Here is a 22,305-nt window from a genome sequence, read left to right as displayed (position 1 = left end):
GTGATACACCAGCACAGATACGACACTCACAATGAACTTACACACTCCACGCTCACATTTAATTGCTTCTGTAATGGTCCGAGCTCAAGCCCTTTTCATGCCAAGCCTTTGGGTAATCAAGTCTGCACCACCGAGACCACACTAATAACTACAGCAGAAAGAGCCATAAACAATGAACACTGAAATCTGGAGGGTAAAACGGGACAACAAATTCATTCTTGACGGCTGGGTTTTGTTGCATTTCCCATTTATTGGATAAGTACACCTTAAATAGACATCACATGTTGAGCAGATAATTCAACCGTTACAGAGAGGGTATAAAAACATATTTACAATTCAATTCTACACCCTGAACGATGTCCAAACCCTGTTTTTGATGTCAACATGAAATCAACTGATACTTTCTCAATGCACTTTTTAGGTGTTAAAGTGCGGTCACGTTTATTGTTGCTCGGTGAAATCCAGTTATTTTAATAGCAATCTGTGAGAATTCACCAACAGAAAGCCATTCATGTGTGATCTGTGCTTCACACGTCGCTATTCATAGTTTTCAGTCATGTCATGTGACTTGCGCAGAGACATCTGCAGAACTGCAGCACAGGAATGTTAGTTTTCCATCTCAGAAGAAGAAAAACAATGATATGTGAACAAAATTGTGCCCTTGTGATCCATATCCAGCACCTGCTGCAGTTTTTCAGTCACTAAAAACAGCGGGACGTTCTTAAACGCTTAACGTGAAAAACACTTAAAGTGCCTTAAAACACTGAAATTAAAAGATAAAATTCAATAAACAGCTTATTAATGATGCACACTATACAGGTGCTGGTCATAAAATTAGAATATCACCAAAAAGTTGATTTATTTCAAGAATTCAACTTAACAGGTGAAACTAATATATTATATAGACTCATTACATGCAAAGTGAGATATTTCAAGCCTTTATTTGTTATAATTTTGATGATTATGGCTTACAGCTTATGAAACCCACGAAATCAAAATCCCAGAAAATTAGAATATTACATGAAATCACACAGTAATTACACAGTAACACCATGGTCACTGAAGCAGGTTTTGGTTATTTTGGCAGTGTGGGCAGGTGCAAATCCTGCTGGAAAATGAAGTCAGCATCTCCATAAAGCTTGTCTGCTGAAGGAAGCATGAAGTGCTCTGGACATGTCCTGGTAGACGCTGCGTTGAGTGGACAGCCCAGTGGACCAACACCAGCCGATGACATGGCTCCCCAAACCAACACAGACTGTGGAAACTTCACAATGGACTTCAAGCATCTTGGATTGTGTGCCTCTCCATTCTTTGGTCCACTGTGCTTTATTAAATCCAGAGTCAACGCAGCCGTCTACCACGACATTTTTAGAGCACTTCATGCTCCCTTGATTTCCCAGCAGGATTTGCACCGGCCCACACTGCCAAAAGAACCAAAACCTGGTTCAATGACCATGGTATCACTGTGTAATTACTGTGTGATTTCATGTAATATTCTAATTTTCTGGGATTTTGATTTCGTGGGTTTCATAAGCTGTAAGCCATAATCATCAAAATTATAACAAATAAAGGCTTGAAATATCTCACTTTTCATGTAATGAGTCTATATAATATATTAGTTTCACCTGTTAAGTTGAATTCTTGAAATAAATCAACTTTTTGATGATTTTATGACCAGCACCTGTATACAGGCGATCAGATGAGCCCACAACGTACTCTTAATGGTTAGGCGTTTTCTTCTTTATAATGGTTTTCTATGGGAAACGTTTAACGAGAAATGAATTTATATTCTTGGGTCTATTCTTATCTACTCGCCTGTATATAGTATGCATCATCAATTTTGGCTTTTAAAATCATAAGTACTTAGTAAAAATAACTGCCGGGCCTATAGTTTCAACTCCAGGCGGGTGTTCCTCACGTGAAAACTATGAAGTGACAACGGAGCTTTTTTACCCTTTCAAAGGGAGAAAAAAAAGTGTCATAAAAACGAAAGAAAATGTAATAACCTCTAAAATAACTTTTTTTTTTTTCAGCTGACGTCACCAGCTTTCTTACCTTTCAACCTCTCCATTTTAGATTGTAATAGCATTTCTTTATTTTCTAAAGTCCTGCCCTACATGTTTTCTGGATGAACATCCTGTTTAAATCAGACACATGGAAGAGAAATAGCTTGAGAACGCAGTTTTCATGTTGACTTCATTGCTTTCAGATGAAGTCTTCTCTGTGAGGTTAGATTTGAGACAGACAGGATTTCCTGTGAGTAAATAGACGTGTTACTTCTGTTTTCAGGAGGCGAGAAAGCCACAATATCACCATCAGAGACACAATCCACCACAGTCAGATATGATGTCAGATACACAGAAACGTTTCCATCCCAAACTCGTTCTCGCTCTCAAAGAAACTCTTAAGTCTGTAAATTTAGGCTGTAAAACTGTAAGTGCATCAGTGTCTGAAGGATGGCAGTGATGAAAAGGACACTGGAGGGTAAATAGAGAGAGGAAGAGGCGAAGACGGAGGGGAGTCCTTCAGCAAACCTACAAAACACAAGAATTGGTCAAAATTAATGTTCATCCACAATGACACACTTCAATAGTCATACTCAGGGCTTGAGATTAGCTTTTTCGCTCAGCATCCGCTGTGACTAGTGGTTTTCCAAAGTTATCCAGCATTTTCACTGGCCACAATTTTAACAACGATACGATGGGAAAAGCTGCCATATAGATATTTTTAATATTATCTAATAATTTGGCAGCAGGAATATTAGGCTACTGTCACTTTAAGACCTGACGCACGGATCCATTATACTGTTACACATGCGTTATCCTTCTCAACTGTTTATGTTCACTTAAAACTGACTGTGTTTAAGTGAATATTGGCCAAGACCGGCATTTTGACATTATTTTGTGTGTGTTTGACTGTTTAAGTGCAATAAGCAGCAAAAAATAACTCAGTTTAATACTGAGAGGTGGCTTTATGTGCCGCACTTGAGGTGTTTGTGCCCAAAATCTCCGGGAATGAGTGAAATTATGCACAATCCCACAGCGAATTAAAGCTCTGTAACACCAAAAATATTCATCCGGAGCAAATGAAAAGGAGTGAGTGAGAAGAGGCGGGTTTGTGTGTCACTCGCTGAGATCGTGTGTCTATTCTGTGGGAAATGAGTATTGGAAGCGTTTCAGATATTTCAGTATCGATATGCATGGAAAAATCTATATTATTGACAACACTACATTGATTGCACTTAATTTATTATTTCAGATGCCTTTTTAAAAGACTACAATAAATAATTATATATAAAATTCAACCTGACAAAGTGTCTAGTAGGAGTGACTGCGTTACACACCAAATGCGTTGAAACATGACCTCGAGACTAGATTACTGTAATGCTTTATTAGCTGGTTGTCCTGCATCCTCAATAAACAAGCTACAGTTAGTCCAAAATGCCGCCGCTAGAGTTCTTACTAGATCAAGAAAATATGATCATATAACACCGATTTTATCATCACTACATTGGTTACCTATAAAGTCCCGTATCAATTACAAGGTATTGCTACTGACTTATAAAGCCCTAAACGGTTTAGCTCCAGTCTATTTAACCGATCTTCTATCGCCCTATAATCCATCGCGCTCTTTAAGATCACTAAATTCGAGGCTTTTGGTCATACCTAGGATATCCAGATCCACCAAAGGAGGGAGAGCATTTTCACATTTAGCTCCAAAACTCTGGAATAGTCTTCCTGATACTGTTCGTTGCTCAGACTCGCTCTCCCAGTTTAAAACTAGATTAAAGACGCATCTCTTCAGCCAGGCATTCATATAATACTTTTAATCTTACAGTTAAATCCGACATCTAGTTCATAAACGCCAGAGGAGAACTGGCCCCCGACTGAGCCTGGGTTCTCCCAAGGTTTTTTTTTTCTCCATTAGGTCACCTGATGGAGTTTTAGGTCACCATTAGGTCACCTGATGGAGTTTTTCGGTTCCTTGCCACTGTTGCCTTTGGCTTGCTCAGTTGGGGATACTTAATTTAATTAATTAATCAACAATACTATTGATCAGCATTACCAAACGTGGACGTTTTCCACTAGAAACAAACATTGATGTATTATTTTTATTTAATACTGTGAAGCTGCTTTGATACAATCTGTATTGTGAAAAGCGCTATATAAATAAACTTGACTTGACTTGACTTGAAACACACACATTTGGCGTGTTGGAGGGTGTTAATGTCAAGCCCTGGTTATGGCCTACAGACTGAAAACCATATTGACCTTAAAGAGTAAAATAAAAGCATGCACTCACTTTCTGGTCGGGTAGGACCGGGTTGCTCTGCAGGTGTGTATTAAGGAGTGCAGCTCCTGGCCGGTCGTGTTCGCAAAATATGGTGCCGTTCACGTAGTGGAATCGGTCACCGGGGACCAACTGGTTTCTGCACGTCGCACAGGAGAAGCACTGGAACAGATGAGAGAGGAATGACTACATGTATCCCTTAAACCTTGCTTCAAGTGCTGAATTATTAGCAGTGCATTTTATTAAAGCACGCAGAGCTGCTAGTCAGGGTTAGCCTTCACTGCACAAACTGCCTTGGCTCAGTGCTCAAGATGATTTTTTGATAAGGTGATCAATGTGCAACCAAGGTCAGCTCAATCTTAAACGAATGAGAACACCATTATTATGAGAAGCTGTAATATAGCTAGGCTTTATCCAGAGATGTACTGTAGCATACTATTATGAGACCAAAATAAATAAATAATGATGTTTCACACATTTAATTCAGCTCTAATGAGCATCTGCTATTTAGAAACACACAAAATGTAGTACTGTCATCCCTCATGTCGTCCAAACCTGTTTGACTTTCAACTGTGGAACGTAAAACAACTTTTTAATGTTTTTTTGTCTATACAATTATTGGACCTTATTAGATAATACGTTATTTTACAGTTATACACTTTAAATGGAATTTCTGTAGTAATAACAGTGAATTATGCATAATTACATGCAATTAGGGCTGCATGATATTGAAGAAAAATGCGATATGCAATAACTCAATACAATATGATTTGCGATATGATAATGCTTTAAGTGTGTAAAATGTATTTAAATTACATTTAAAAACTGAACCAATAACCAACATACATGTTTCACATTCTTTGTGTGAGGAGAAAGCATCCCTACAACTTCTGAAAGTAAACAGCAGTTCATTACATAAAAAGTAAGTGTCATTTTAGGCAAGCCTCTATTAGGTGTATTAAACAACAGAAACTGAATAATCAAATGTAAAAATAAAACACTGCTTAGTTTTCACTGCATGAATTAAATATATACTGATTCTTATTAAAGCTACAAATGTTATTCAGTCAAGAGCAGTGAGTGATTTTCTCTCCGTCTTTTGTTGTTTGATTATCATTAATGACAGACAGCATCAGGTTTATTAGGCTCCTGTCACTTTAAGAGCAAATGCACAGATCCAATATACTGATACACACACATTTTCTTTCTCAACTGTTTACTTTCACTTAATATAACTGACTGGGTTTATGTGAAAACTTACCAAGACGGGAATTTTGACATAATTGTGTGTTTCTGGCCAGAAGAACGAAGTTCGGGATCATGTGCCGTCCTGTGCGTGCGAGTCCTTTGCTTATTGCACTTAATAACATTAAGCATGTCACATGTATGTAACGGTCACAAGTCCAGTCTACTCTCTGTGTCAACCTTGGACTGTTTGATTCAAATCATGCGGTTATCACGAGCCTTTGAGATATGCATATCTTGATATGTACATTTGTGATATTTTGATAATTTCGATAAGATTCCAGTGACAAATAATTTGTCTGTCCACACTAGACGCGACGCGAGATGCATCAAAATCAATCAAAACCCACAGCCAATCAGAACAGTGTGTGGGCGGAGTCAGCCAATCAGAACAGTGTGTGGGCGGAGTCAGACAACCAGAACAGCGTGTGGGCGGAGTCAGACAACCAGAACAGCGTGTGGGCGGAGTCAGCCAATCAGAACAGCGTGTGGGCGGAGTCTCACAGCACCAGAGTGTAATCTAGACGGCACTCGCAAGAAAATGGATAAGTAGCTACATATTCAAATACACAAATATTACACCATTTAAACATTATTACAAATACATAGGCTACTGAGTTACTAAAACAATCTTTGTCAAAGAATACACTTGTTTGTTCACAGTTTGAATGTTCTTGTTTCCATTTGTTTAATTTCAAGATCTGAGGTGAATTATATCCATTGTTGCTTTTACAGCCACAAAGCTGGAGCACTAAATGATATTCAAAGTCACATTACACGCTTTTAACATTAAATAAAGCACATAAACAGCACCTGAGATTACCACTGCCACACTTTGTGTTTGTTGTTCCAGCGCGACGTCGCAGAAAAATAGAAACCGTTTCTAAAATTGAATTGTCGCGTGTCGCCGTCGCGGCTGGTTAGGACACTCTGATTAACATGGAAAATACCTTTTATTGTGCATCGCGGAGTGTGTAGTTAGGACACGGTGTAACCCTAAACCAAACCAAACTCTATTCCTAACCCTAAAGTGATATATGTTGCTACTCTGTACTTAAACGTAAAATTAGACTACACTTTGTTTTAAGGTGTCTTTGTTATAATGACTTTATCCTATCGTATGGACAAAAACATCCTTCCAAACGTAATCTTTTGTGTTCCTCAGAAGAAAATAATTCAGGGTGTGGAGGGACATGTGGGTGAGTAAATGACAGAATCTTTATTTTGGGGTGAACTGGCCCTTTACAAGGCTTCACGTAACCGACCTTGAGGTGGTAGACGTTGCCTTGCGCTCGCATGACCATTTCACTGGCGGGAATGGACTGGCCACATGCGCTGCAAGCCCCGGTGTGCCCGAACAACCTGCAACACACGAGGGAGGAGAAAGAAACACACTGAATATCCTTTACAAATGGAGTTTGCTTTATTGCAGGAGTGCAGCTGTGACTTCAGCAGTGTTGACACACACCAGGCTTAACATTAAACGATGGTGTGTGACGCATCTACGCATCTGATGTTGTCTGTGGGAGCATGAGAGAGAGAGCGCATCTGTAGAGATCATCAACACCCGCTGGATGCAAATGAGACCGATGCAAATCAGCAGAAGAACAAAATGCTCGTCAGCATAGCATGACAACTACAGCTTCAGAAAACTTTTGAATTGCAAATGACTGTGGAGACTCTCGTCTCAAACGGTCTCATTATCGACTAACGTCTTTGTTATAATGATTAAGATTTTGAACGTGGTCACTGCTAAATGTGGAGGAGAAAAAAAAAGAAAATACGGGTCTGTGAGTTAAAAGCCTTTTTCACACTCATTATTAGTTGTTAAAACTAAATCACTTCATGGTATTTTAAGAGTGTGAGATGAGTTTTTAAATTATGCAGACTACCTGATGAATTTATGGTTTTCAGAGAGCAATTAAATGACTTCTAAAAATATATAAGCAACTCCAAACAGCATTTTGGTGCTTGATCTGTGAAATAAAAAATAAAAAACCTTTATGTTCAGTTTATTTTATATGTGGTTTTCTATATTTTCAACCCTGTTACTAATATTATGTGCATGTCTAAAGACACAGTTTAACACCCTGGTTTCTGCGATCTTGTGTTTTTAGCAATAAACAAAACAGACAAAACAATTCATCAGACTTACACAATTTAAAAAATAATAATAATTTATTAATAATAATAAAATGTCAACATGGTTACAAGTAACAGGTCAGTAATCATGGTATAACGCCACAGGACCAGATGGTACAGGACCAAATGCTGGTTTGCAATAAGTGATAGACTTATTTAAAAGATCCAAAATAAAAGAAAAACGGGTAACACTTTATTTTACTGTGTCATTGTTACACATTTTACATGTAGTTACTAGAGTAATAACTATAGATTGTGCATAATTACATGCAACTTATACCTTAAAACCAAACCCTAATTCTATAGTAAGTTCATGTCGTTACTTAAAGGAGAACTCCGGTCAATTTTAACATTGAGCTCATTTTTTTGTACATTTGGAGTGCTGTCAATACAGAGAACAACGACAAAAATCGGTGTTGCCTACACCGAGTTATTCTATTTTTAAAATTTGCACCCTGTTGACTTCAATGGGGCAAGTACTAAACCTGCTTTTAGCCTCTTAACATCCTTGATGTGTCATTACAAGTGCACAGCCATGTGAGTGATTCCTTCAGAGTGAACACGAGTGAATCTGACTGCAGTAGATGTGAAAGAAATGTATAAAAATTATGTTATTTAAGCCAGCGCAAATACCTTTGTTTACATCCTGTTTTTCGGTTGAAGTCCAAAGTAGTCGATTGCCGAGTTCACACGCATAGGTTTAATACCTATGATCACGCGCGTGAACTCGACAATCGACTGCTTTGGACTTCAACCGAAAAACAGGATGTAAACAAAGGTATTTGCGCTGGCTTAAATAACATCATTTTTATACATTTCTTTCACATCTACTGCAGTCAGATTCACTCGTGTTCACTCTGAAGGAATCACTCACATTTTCTGTGCACTTGTAATGACACATCAAGGATGTTAAGAGGCTAAAAGCAGGTTTAGTACTTGCCCCATTGAAGTCAACAGGGTGCAAATTTTAAAAAGAGGATAACACGGTGTAGGCAACACCGATTTTTGTCGTTGTTCTCTGTATTGACAGCACTCCAAATGTACAAAAAAATGAGCTCAATGTTAAAATTGACCGGAGTTCTCCTTTAATATTAATCAGTACTTAAATGTATAATTACACAGTAACAAATACACATTAAAATAAAGTGTAACTGAAAAATGTGTTTATACACCAAAACTTGAGTAACAGGGTGGAATGGTTGGTTACAAGAACCAAGTCTACACCAAATATTTTGACTAAATTTTTTTTTAGTGATTAAAAGTAGTTAATAATTAAAAGAGATTTACGGTAACACTTTACTTAAAGCCTTTATGTATAATGCATTATAAAAAGTATGTTATAAATAATGCATTGTATCTTTTCATAAATAACTGTAACAAAAGTTAAAATGCATTAAAATATTTGCAGATTCCTTGTTACACTTGAAATTAGTTGACTGAAATACATTTTAATGCATTATACTCTCTAAAGGTGTAAGAATAAGTATTATAACTGTGGTTATAATTATTCATGAGACCATACAATGCATTTTTATAATATGTAAATTACAAGGCATAATTTAAAACATTAAAAATGCATTATTAAAGCGTTGTGTTTCCAGATTTACTAAAATAATTGACCATTCGATTATGTCAATAATGTCAATTAACGATGTGTATTGTGAAAATCGCTATATAAATAATTGTGAATTGAATTGAATATGATGAATTGCTGGATGGAGTTGAAAAGGTCATGACCTCTGAGCTAGGATCCCAGCTTGGGCCATACGGATCTTTTGGGCATGTGTGAATACAGCAATTGCTCGTGCGCACCAAACAACCGTACCGAGACTAGTGTTGTCAAAAGTACAGATTTCGGTACCAAGTCGATACTGAAATGTTATGCTTTGAGCGCTGTTGAGCGGAGATGTAAACACCTCTGATTGGCTATTGCGTTCACGAGCTCATCAAATATGTCCGTGATTGCCTACAATGATCAGCGCTTCAGAAACATGTTGTAAATATACATCACTGACGCTCTTCAGCGAGCGTTTGCACAGACACACGCGAGCGTTTGAAATCAGGCGTCTATCAGTGGATCGGTGTGCTACAAAACACTTTCAAACGCCTCCGTGCGTCGATCATTGTAGGCCATCACAGACATATCCCATGAGCTCGTGAACACAATGGCCAATCAGAGGTGTTTATGATTCCGCTCAACAGCGCTCAAAGTAGGGGTGGAACGGTACATGTATTCGTATTGAACCGAAACGGTACAGGCGTCACGGTTCGGTGCATGAATACACACGGAGAATACACGGTATACAAATAAATAAAATTCGCGTGCAAATTAATTAATGTAATGCGGAACTACTGTTAGATACGCGGGTGCTTTAGGGACACAAAGGCTGCGTTCCAGTCCAAAATTGTCATGCCCTTCACTCGCTAACTTCCCTCCGTCTCGTTCACTCGGATGTACGTCATTGCTTACGATGCATGAGTGCCCACTACTGGCGGAAACTGCAATGGGCTGAACTGGAACGCCCTAAGCCCTTGATCACTTGGAATCAGCTATGGAGCTGATTTATTATTTACATTTTTTCCCTTTAAGCATTTGTTTAATGCAGCATCCAAATGTATATAGGTGTGTGTGGGTTGTTTTAAATTAAATATATATATAATTAATATATCATACAGTTGTTTGTTGTGGTGGTGATTTGACGAGATTTGTGGTGACGTCACAATCGTACTGAATTGTGGAACATATAGGTGTCTGAAGTGTACATCTAGTAGGCTCACTATTGGCCGACGCTGGTCATGTGTGATACGTGGTGACGTACAACACAGACGCGCTACGCTTAAACACTACGTGAAAAGACCCGAGGCTCAGAGAGAAGGAAATGAAAAGTGGAATAAAGTCGTTATTTTTGTTTGTTTTTGCGCACAAAAAGTATTCTCGTCGCTTTATAAACTTAAGATTGAGCCACTGGAGTCACTTGGACTATATTAACGATGTCTTTAATACATTTTCTGGGCCAGCAAGTTTCAGCCCCTTAGAAGCCTATGGAGGAGTGAGACAACTCTCAGATTTAATCAAAAATATCTTAATTTGTGTTCCGAAGATGAACGAAAGTCTTACGGGGTTGGAACAACATGAGGGTGAGTAATTACTGACAGAATTTTCATTTTTGGGTGAACCATCCCTTTAACATTGATTGGTTTGTGAACGGACGTGTGTCTGACGTCAGCGTGTTGTCAATTCGGCGGTTAACTTTGACAAGGATGAATGAACAGACGCATATCATTACCACTTTACTGATATTATTACAGCATTACGACCTGCAGCTCCAGCTGTACTCGAGGTGAGTTCAAATTCGCCAAATGAACGTCCTCGTTGTGCGAACACTTAATCATTGTCGGCAGGAAAGGAGGAGAAGAGCAAGCAATCCTGCGGGAACCACCAGGACTTCCTGTAAACTGTCTGAAAGTCCGAAACATACAGAAAATGCGTTCACACTAGAAACGAACAAAACCTTTGTTCAATTTGATCCGGACCGAGACTACCACTTTTCGTCTGACCAAATTTGGTCTGTTTGCATGGGCGTCAGTTTGGTTTGAAATGTGCTGGGGACAGAGACGCATTCGGAAGTGCATTTTCAGAAGTGCTGGGTACAATGACGCATTCATTTGTTTTCTCTCTTTCGCACAGGTTATGTTTTGAAAGACGATGTCCTGTAGCTCAGGCACGGCCCCACTTTTCAACAGGCCCACCCAAAACTTAAAAAAAAAAACAAAAAAAAAACTTTTACTATATTCTAATTTTGTCAATAATTATAAAAAAAAATCACCAATAAGCTCATAATTTGTGCTAAAATAGTGTTTAGTTTTAAAAACCATTTTAAAAAGCTGGTTATATTTTGATGTTTCTGCGCAAGTTCAGCAGACAGTGAGGTTCGGGTTTGTTCCGATCAGAGCTCGTGAGTGGAGAACGCATTTCTGAATATATTCCGCTCCGCTCGTTCATTCCGCAGGGTCGCTCGCTCAACACAGATGTCCTGTTGCCTAGTTAGAAAATATGTGGAATAAGGGCTGCTTCCGACTAAAAGTTTTTTTCCTAGTCGAGTAGTAGGCTAGTTGTTCATTTAAGTCATTCGTGGACAAATCGCCCCTTTATATTCATTTAATTACTTATATAGCCTACAGGATAATGAGCTTACGTAATATAGCTTGCATAAAGCATAAAGCTTGCCACAAAGAACCGGTAAAAGTAATGATTATGAATGCGTCTAAATACGCTGTGAATGTGAATGTGCATTATACGCTGAGTTTCGGTTCATTTATGAGACGAACTCCAGTTCACTCGCCGGCGCCTCCATGTCGTGATTCTGCTATATTTCTTCTTATTTATTAAATCCAGGCAATTGGTTCATGAAACATTGATTAAAATTAAAATATAATTAATACAAAACGAAATTCACTTTAAAGAAAGGCAGCTGTTCTGTTTGAGGTCTCTGTGAAAGTTTTAAAGCAGTCTTTTAGTGCCACTTTCAGAGCGCTCACGTCCGTAACCGAGAACTGACACGTTGTCCCTCATAAATGCGAACACGGAAAATAAAATAAAATGAATATTATAATGTTTTTTTGTTGGGTCAGACAATGATTACCACATTTCTCTCTCATATTGCTCCTCACAACCACTGAAAACGGTAAAAAAATCGAACCAAAAGTCAAATTAATATGGACGGAAGTTAAAAGTGGTGGGTACAAAATGACTCATGACGAAATCTGGTGGGTACACGTACAAATCGACGCCTATGTCTGTTTGGTACGAAACGTAGTCCGGGGGAGGTTTCACACATGTCATTTTGATTCGGATCAAACTGAAAAGTCCGAAAATCCGGACCAAACAAGGCAGGTGTGAAAGGGCCCCAACTCTGGTACGTTTCAAAAATCTGTCCAAAGACTGGATGACCTCAGCACACGTGTGGTTTTGGTTCACTTGCAAAAAGGGCAGTGTGAAAGCGAACCACACACGCATAAAAAAATTAAAATAAATTAAATAAAAAAAAATCAACATTGTATTTGGCCCAGACCAAACCAAAGCAGGTGAACTGGCGGACTTTCCCAGTGTGAAAGCACCCTAAATGAAGCCCTCATGTTGGGTTGTACCTGATGTAGTCGGTCCTGCAGAGGATCATTCCTCCTTTGCTGTAGCAGGAGGACCCGATGTCTCCCAGCTGAGCCTGACAGCACGAGCACTTCAGGCAGTGTGTGTGCCAGTAGCGCTCCATGGAGAAGAGCAGGAACCGGTCCGCGATCCGACCCCCGCAGCCCGCGCACGACCTGGACACACACACACCGCCCGCAGCCTGGCTGTTCACCATAGCAGAGGCTGAGGAGGCAAGGCACGTTTGTTCATCATACAGCACACTTCACACACACGGCCATTCAAAGTGCTTTACACAGAGAGGATTTAAAATAATCACAAAATAAAAGCAGGGGAAATTAAAACAGTTAGCCTATAAAAGGAATTAAAGGAGACCACATGGTCACATGTCGAACGGGTTTATTTGTGGCAATAGCCAACAATACATTGTATGGGTCAAAATTATCGATTTTTCTTTTATGTCAAAAAAGTGAAGATCATGTTCCATGAAGATATTTTGTCAATTTCCTATCGTAAATATATAAAACATGTGTTTTTGTGAGTGAATGCAGCACAATCGCGAACATGGACGACTTTAAAGGAGATTTTCTCAATGTTTCGATTTTTTTGCTCCCTCAGATTCCAGATAATAGCTGTATCTCGACCAAATATTGTCCTATCCTAACAAATATGATAGATCTGCATTTTATAACTGTATCATATATGTGACCCTGGACCACAAAACCAGTCACATGGGTTAATGTTTGGAAATTGAGATTTATAGATCATCTGAAAGCATCATCAGTGCAAAGCTTATTTATTCAGCTTTCAGATGATCTATAAATCTCAATTTCTAAAAATTAACCCATGTGACTGGTTTTGTGGTCCAGGGTCACATATATGATCCAGTTATAAAATTAATTAAAAGATGATACATGGATAAACCTCTCATCTGGCCAAACACCAGTGTATCATTTTTCACAACTCCCAGTTTTACTCTGGGATTTTCCCACTGTGTGTCACTGAGACTTTTACGAGTCTCTGACTTCAATCCAGAACAATCGTAAAGCTGTAAAGACATCTCCGCTGTGGAAGAGGATACTTGATGTATTAGATGTATGATTCATTTTTTAATACAAAATACAGAATTGTGATCTTTTTATAGATTAAAGTGTGTTGTATGACTCTGTATTCCCCTATTGTTATTGCAATAAAAACGTATTTTTTATGCTTTAACTGTATGGAGTGCAAATCAGTTGTTTTGATGATGGATTTTACAATAAGGTTTCATCAGTTAACATTAGTTTACTACATTAGTTAACATGAATTAATAATCAACTGCTCTTCTACAGCATTTAATAATCTTTGTTAATGTTAATTTAAACATTTACTAATATAAACATTAGTTAATGCACTGTGAACTAACATGAACAAACAATGAACAGCTGTATTTTTATTAATTACTGTTAACAAACATGAACAAATACAGTAACAAATGTATTGCTCATTGTTAGTTCATGTTAGTCAATACATTACCTAAGGTTAACTAATGCGATTTGAATCGAATATCTCCACCTTTATATACTTTAAGTCGTAAGTAAAGAATATAATTGAATGCAACGATACATGTCTTGATGAATCCAGTCTATTTTAAACTTTAAATTCTCAGCTCATTCATTGCAACTTCGTCAACTTGAATGTATAGTGCAAATCGATGTGAACATAAAGACTGCGACTCACCTCGAAGAGTTTCCAGAGTCCAGTGAGCTCTACCACTTTATAAATGTGAAGTTATGATCCTCCTCTAGACCTCGCGCTCTTCTGAGTGTCCTCCTGCTGCTCACGCGCGCATCGCGCTCTAATTAACGGCGCTTTGTTAATGAATGAACAGCGCGTGCGAAAGTTACTGGTCCCGTTGCATCGTGCAGCAAACAAACAGGTATCACAGTCACAGTCATCCAAAACAAGACCTTATTCCGTGAGCGACTTCATCATCCAGGACCCGCGTCGCGTCAAGCTCAACGAGCGACGGACGCGTCGCGGGTCTTTTTTATCGTTGGCGTGACGTAACAGAGCAGCACTTCACCTTGATAGGTTGATAATTTAGGGGCGTGGCATAGCCTACTCCAGCTATTTGTCTGTCACGTGCCTATTAAAACTCTTTAAAAAAATATATTTCAAAAAAATTATCGCTTAAAACTGATAGTATTATTCTCAAATGAAACATATTTATCAAGTAACCCTAATGAAAGTTCACAGTAATTAAGAAACCACTTAATGTTCAACAATATTATCTGACTGATGCTGTTGTTGTATGAGAACTGAACTGAGCTGGATGATGACATCATATTTATTTATTTATTTATTTGCAGAACTGCTTTATAGAGAAAATTAACTCATTTAAATACAGCTCAAGTTGAAAACCTCATTCTGAGTTCTCTCACATGTTCCTCAGATTAATATTTTAAAACACTGGTTCCCCATCAGTCCAACACATGGTCCAACACAATTGTTTCAAGACATTAATATAGATTGTTTTAATATATTATTATTAAGATTTTTAATTATTTATTATTTATATTTTAAGTCATCCAGCAGCCTTGGATGTTTGCAGAGGTGTCCCTCCTAGTGGCCCCCCCGGCACCCCCCCCCCCCCCCCCCCCTCAGTCCTAAAATCGATTATATTTGATTAATAACAGCCACATAACCTCTGTTCTGAATTCATAACCTTCACTAAAGATAAGGAGAGAGGGTCATATTTTTACACTGTTTATTAATGCTTTTGCACTGGTGTGTTCTTATGTGTACCACTAGAGGTCAGTGTTGTCTAAGTTTGAATTCCTGTGCTGCGTCTTTTACTTACTATGCCCTAAAAGTATGTAGGCCTACTGTTTATGTGAAGATATATATATATATATTAGTGTTGGAAGTAGTGTGTCCCCCAAGTTGTGGGACACACTACTTCATCATCTTTAACGGACAGCTCTGTCGTTTTAGTTACATTCATCCACTCACCGTTTAAACTGCCCTGTCAATCATCTTTCACAGTAAAAATAATCCAAATTTGACTTAATTTAAATTCTTACCGTTTCAGAGAGAGATTTAGTAGCACGTTGATCCAGTCGTGGGTGGGTCTTTCATTCGGAGACTCTCCGCGTGTGTTTACAGTTTGCAATTGCAAATTAATAATGCATTTAAAAGTTAATGACCAAACGTAGGCTATATTTTAAAAAAGCCCACAATGCTGTTTTAGATTAAATATGAGGCGGATAACACTGAATAAATGTCTTTTCGTCAGGTTATTTGCACTTCACCGTCGGACTCGCACATCCGCCATGTTTGTAGTTTTTTTTTTTTTATTCGTGTTTGTAGTTCTAATCGAATCCTAGTCCAAGTTGTGGGCAATATTAGCGATAGATTATTATTGTTATTATAAGTGCTCACGGATCTGTACTTCAGATTTTAAAAAAGTAGACCATCCGGGCATCTTTTGAGTAAGCTACTCAACATACTACGATTTGGGACACAATCTCATTTTTGAATAGGCCTACTATTTAGGACAGATAGTATGCGAATGTTGACGTAGTGGTTTTGAAACCACACGAATTAAAATTAAAACGCAGACTGTAGATGTAGACTTCATCTGCTAGTTGATTTTTAATGTTAACATTATTTGACCAAACATTTATTTTTTTATTTTTAATTGTAGTTTTTTTAAAAGTATTTTTACTGTTCCACCAAGTCTTAATTTATCCTGTGAGATTATACTGGCTAATAGCCTATGTTTTTCCTGTTTAAGTATCAATATGCTCATTGTAGCTAACTAACCTGAGATTCATGTTATTTATTGTGGTGAAAGTTAAATGTGTGTGTGCTATAGCCTTTAACCCTGTGGCTCTGTTCTGGTTTCCGACATACTTCCAGTTCCTCTGTCAGATCTGTGCTGAAACTCACGATCTTCCTCTTTCACTCTCTGTGCTGCACACAAAGCCAGCTTGACCTGATTGATTTTAGTACTTCAACATTAACTTATTTTACTTCAGTTAGTTAGGCAGGATTTCTAATTTTGTAAGTTTAAAGTGCCCTAAGGTTTTAGAATATTCCCTTTCATGCAGTGTGTAACATAGGCTAACTGTTTGTGAATGTAAACGTTAATAAAGATAAATAAAGTTTGTCTCCCAAAAGAAAGAACTGAATCTGGACCGCCAATACGAGTCGTTTGTGTTTCGAATCGCGTGATGGTTCTACATCACTAGAAAAGACAAACGCTTGCTCATGAAATATGGGTCAGTGGCCTAGTTTATTTGGACCAGCTTAATTGCTTTGCTCCTCAGAATCACAACCTGTAAGTTTGATTAATCATTGATGTATTTTCTACCGGGTGTTCAAAATACGTAGTTTTGTGTTTTGTGAAGGTCTTCTGCTAACCGGCTAACTCACGCTAATTACTGTCTTAATGAAATACTTCTGCTTATCAGCTTTGGGCCACTGTTACCTAAAACTGTGTCTATTGATGTAGATTGTCTGTCATTCTCACTACTTTGAGTAAACATAAAGGATGGAGTAAGATTTGTTTTGTAAACTTTAATGTTACATCAGTCACTCAAGTTATGCACGAGGCGAACATATGCACTATTATTAATACAGTTCCCGCATGTGCATCGCAATAAATTAGAAATATACATCAGGTATGTTGATGGATGTCCTCTTGTTAATGCTGATGGTGAGGAGTTACAGTTGAAACTAATTCAGGTTCAATAACTAGATCTTCTAATGTTTCATCATGGGACTCGCTCTCGGATTGATCGACAAAAAACTATTGCGCAATGACGGCGTTTCCATTAACCCGATGTTATGCAACTAAAACTTCATTTTTTCCTCTCGCGAGTCATTCCAAAAATCATGGCGACGGATGTTGGGAGGTTTACGTATATCCCAGCCACTGCACTAGCCATTATTATTGATAAACTTTTTTGAATTTAAAAACTTTTTTGCGAAATTGACGTGTTTCTATTGGGCGTATTTTCAATTCGCAATTTCAATTTGCGCAATTTGAAGGGTAATGGAAACACGGCTAGTGTGTTCAATCGCTGAGGACTGAGGACACCTTGTGAGCTTAAGAACAGTTATGGTAATGGGCGTTAGCTTTCGAAACGCGCTGTAAGCCAATCACAACAGACTGGGCCGTCTGGCCAATCAGAGCAGAGTAGCTCACAGAAAGGAGGGATTTAGAGAGACTGATTCATCCATGGAGTCGTTTGAGAATGAACACTGAACAATGTGGTGATGTGCAATGTATATTATGAGACCTTTGACCTTTGATGCATGTAAACCTGCTGTAGGAGACTCCAACACAAAATTAGGAAACGTTAAAGCGGCGCTATGCAGTTTTGGCAATTTCGTCGCTGTTTTCTCGCTTTTTGCTCGCGGGTTTCTCTATAGAGCTCCCCCTACAGCTTCAGAATAGATATTTGACAACACTGTCGTCAAAACTCGTTGGCGACTCTCCCCACTCCCATCTTCTCCCTCTGGTCATGTGCATTTGTTGTCGACAAAGCCGGCCCAAAGTTACAAGGGTGGTTTTTCCACTCACAGGCGCTAGGGGGAAGCGAGAAGACCACCATTCAACCCGGACAAAGTCATATAACCATTGCTAGCTGTTGAGTTAAGGTAAATTAAGCTAAAAAAACTGCATAGTTCTCCTTCAAAATAGCATAATAGTGGTAGCATAAAAGTCTTTCATGTAGATAATATTTATGTTAATACAGCTTTCCCTGCGTCCAAAATCGTAACTGTCTGAGTAGGTACTACATTACTGTTAAACAAGTCCTATATAGTATGAATATGGGTGGTATGAATGAAATTCGCCATGTTGTTGTTATCATGTGACCTACCAGCGTCAGTTGCGCTTCACTGCTATTCATAAATCCTCTCCCGTGGCCTCATGGGATAGTAAAGTGTCCATCATATGCACACGCGTAGGCTAGTGTTTTTTTGTTTTTTTTGTTTTTGCATACTAGGCCTATATAGTAGGGAAGTATTCGATTTTGGACGCAGCATTTATTTAAATTAACAAAAACAATTTTCATGATAGTAACACTGGTCCTAAGTTGTATGTGTCCCATTTCGCCATAAACCCTTTGTAATTTTTAAATGGAATATTCTTTTAAAACTGTGACACCTTGTAGTAAACATAAAAAAAAAAAAAACTTGACTAGAAAATAAAACGGCTCATAAAACATTTAGTTTGACCACCTGAGGTGGATAAACAACATTTTCTGAACGTTTTATTGAGGGAAAAAGACCTTTCAGGAGTTTCAAGCACTATGTGAACCATTCATGAAAAGCGCTGCTATGGATCCTTCACTGTGTCACATGACACTAAAACCCAAAGGTCCATGTCATGAATTGTGCTGCTATGGCGTCTTTTCTCTTTGTTTGGAGATTGTTGTTGTCAAGGTACATATCTTAAAGTTTACAGTGGCTTCTAAGAGCTGTCTCTAGATCAGTTACTCCGACTTGGCAAACAAGTTCCTTTAGGGATATGTGAGGCCCTTAAAGCAAACAGGCACATTTTACATCAGCGATGACGTCGGCGATCCACACTGGCTTGTGTCCATGGCGATGGTGATGAACCTTCTTTAACTTTATTCAATAAAAACCATCCTGTTATAACATGCTTAGAATTCCTGTCCATATCCTGAATAGCAGGTTGTAATATGTTGTAGCAGCTTTAAATGTTAAGAAGAACATTGATACTTTACATTTGTTTCAACTGTTTTTCATGACTGATGCGGCAACCGCAACATAGTCCCCATGAAATTACGTTTTTTTGGCTTTTAGTATGAATATGTTAGCCTTACTGTTATCTATAAGCTAGTGTGCTCCAAAACAATGACAAAATTCACATTTTGAAGATATAAGCGTTCAAAACTTACAGTCTCTCACTTCCACCAATAAGGATCAATGATTTTGATGACATCATTCTGCACTTCAGTTTCTCATCAGATTTTCTGTCCAATCAAATGCTCTCTAGAATCTGAAGCTCCGCCCCCTACATTATAAACTGGCACAAAGTACAGTATATAGGGGATAGGGAACGTAAATATGCTTTCCATTGGGGTGAATGAAGTCTGGTTTCACGTTTGTGTCACTCGAACCGCCGAAACTGCTGGTCAACTTAATTTAACTCATCGGGTAACTTAATTTAAATAATTTTAAGTCATCCTGAAGTTTGTTGAGGTGCCCTAGTTGAGAAGCACAGAAACAATCAGTTACAGACAAGCTGAAAATGTTTTATTTTTTGTGACACAGACTGATCAGCAAAGTCATTTATATTCAACATCTTAATACATATAGTCGTTCACTCCTATACAAGAGAGCGTCTAGGATTTAAAGTATGCCCCGAAAAATGAAGCAGTCTCAAAGTGTCACTCCACCGGTAGTGAAGCCTGTACACTGTACAAAAGACCAACGCAAGTCTCCGTCACACACAAACTCGTTAAAGACATCTGTATACAGAGTAAAAACTCTGCAGTATAAAGAATGCACAGAAAATATATTAGTTTAAAAGCAAAAAATTATATATAAAAAAGTCTTATCTTCATTTTACCCCTTAATCGGGTAACTATGGAAGCTTGTTTTCCGCCACGGAATAAAACAATTTAAAAGATAATTGCGGCTTTTTCTCTCAAAATTCTGACTTTTTCTCTCACAATTGCGAAAAAAGTCAGAATTGCATTAGATAAAGTCAGAGTTGTGAGTTATAAAGTCGCAAATTGCGAGAAATAAAGTCAGAATTGCGAGAAATGAAGTCAGAGTTGTGTGTTATAATGTCAGAATTGCGAGTTATAATGTCAGAATTGCGAGTTATAATGTCAGAATTACGAGTTATAATGTCAGAATTACGAGTTATAAAGTCAGAATTACAAGTTGTAAAGTCAGAATTGCGTGTTATAATGTCAGAATTACGAGTTATAATGTCAGAATTACGAGTTATAATGTCAGAATTAGGAGTTGTAAAGTCAGAATTACGAGTTATAATGTCAGAATTACGAGTTGTAAAGTCAGAATTACAAGTTATAATGTCAGAATTACGAGTTATAATGTCAGAATTACGAGTTATAAATTCAGAATTACGAGTTATAATGTCAGAATTACGAGTTGTAAAGTCAGAATTACGAGTTATAAATTCAGAATTACGAGTTGTAAAGTCAGAATTACGAGTTGTAAAGTCAGAATTACAAGTTATAATGTCAGAATTACGAGTTATAATGTCAGAATTGCGTGTTATAATGTCAGAATTACGAGTTATAAAGTCAGAATTGTGTGTTATAATGTCAGAATTACGAGTTATAAAGTCAGAATTACGAGTTTTAAATTCAGAATTACGAGTTGTAAAGTCAGAATTGTGTGTTATAATGTCAGAATTACGAGTTATAATGTCAGAATTACGAGTTATAAAGTCAGAATTACGAGTTGTAAAGTCAGAATTGTGTGTTATAATGTCAGAATTACGAGTTAAAATGTCAGAATTACGAGTTGTAAAGTCAGAATTGCGAGTTATAAAGTCAGAATTACAAGTTGTAAAGTCAGAATTGCGTGTTATAATGTCAGAATTACGAGTTATAATGTCAGAATTACGAGTTATAAAGTCAGAATTAGGAGTTGTAAAGTCAGAATTACAAGTTATAATGTCAGAATTACGAGTTATAATGTCAGAATTACGAGTTATAAAGTCAGAATTACGAGTTGTAAAGTCAGAATTGTGTGTTATAATGTCAGAATTACGAGTTATAATGTCAGAATTAGGAGTTGTAAAGTCAGAATTACGAGTTATAATGTCAGAATTACGAGTTGTAAAGTCAGAATTACAAGTTATAATGTCAGAATTACGAGTTATAATGTCAGAATTACGAGTTATAATGTCAGAATTACGAGTTATAAAGTCAGAATTACGAGTTGTAAAGTCAGAATTGCGAGTTATAATGTCAGAATTGTGTGTTATAATGTCAGAATTGCGAGTTATAAAGTCAGAATTGCGAGTTATAATGTCAGAATTACGAGTTGTAAAGTCAGAATTACAAGTTATGTCAGAATTACGAGTTATAATGTCAGAATTACAAGTTATGTCAGAATTACGAGTTATAATGTCAGAATTGCGTGATATAAAGTCAGAATTACAAGTTATAATGTCAGAATTGCGAGTTATAAATTCAGAATTACGAGTTATAATGTCAGAATTACGAGTTATAATGTCAGAATTACGAGTTATGTCAGAATTGCGTGATATAAAGTCAGAATTACGAGTTATAATGTCAGAATTACGAGTTATAATGTCAGAATTACGAGTTATAATGTCAGAATTACGAGTTATGTCAGAATTGCGTGATATAAAGTCAGAATTACAAGTTGTAAAGTCAGAATTGCGAGTTATAATGTCAGAATTACGAGTTATAATGTCAGAATTGCGAGTTATAAATTCAGAATTACGAGTTATAATG

General features: G+C 37.5%; 1 protein-coding gene across 3 annotated transcripts; it reads right to left on the bottom strand.

Annotated features, from left to right (window-relative positions):
• Nucleotides 1-230: 230 nt before the first annotated feature.
• Nucleotides 231-14,847, bottom strand: LOC307173293 (LIM domain transcription factor LMO4). 3 transcript variants are annotated; one of them, XM_079896301.1, is made up of 6 exons: nucleotides 14,543-14,847; nucleotides 12,826-13,048; nucleotides 6,801-6,897; nucleotides 4,303-4,452; nucleotides 1,476-2,534; nucleotides 231-1,105 (listed from the first exon to the last, which is right to left on the bottom strand). In XM_079896301.1, the coding sequence occupies exons 2-5, from the start codon at nucleotides 13,038-13,040 to the stop codon at nucleotides 2,526-2,528; spliced, it is 471 nt and encodes a 156-aa protein (XP_079752427.1). In that variant the 5' UTR covers nucleotides 13,041-13,048; nucleotides 14,543-14,847; the 3' UTR covers nucleotides 231-1,105; nucleotides 1,476-2,525. The 3 variants fall into 3 exon arrangements, with proteins under 3 accessions (XP_079752427.1, XP_079752428.1, XP_079752429.1); XM_079896302.1 differs by having other exon boundaries at nucleotides 231-811; nucleotides 1,682-2,534; XM_079896303.1 differs by having other exon boundaries at nucleotides 231-822; nucleotides 1,690-2,534.
• Nucleotides 14,848-22,305: the final 7,458 nt, after the last annotated feature.

This window comes from Squalius cephalus (genome assembly GCF_949319135.1).
Source record: "Squalius cephalus genome assembly, chromosome: 16".
NCBI classification, from domain to species: Eukaryota; Metazoa; Chordata; class Actinopteri; order Cypriniformes; family Leuciscidae; genus Squalius; species Squalius cephalus.
Note: the sequence above shows the minus strand (reverse complement) of the source record. Positions and strands in the feature narration are given on the sequence as shown.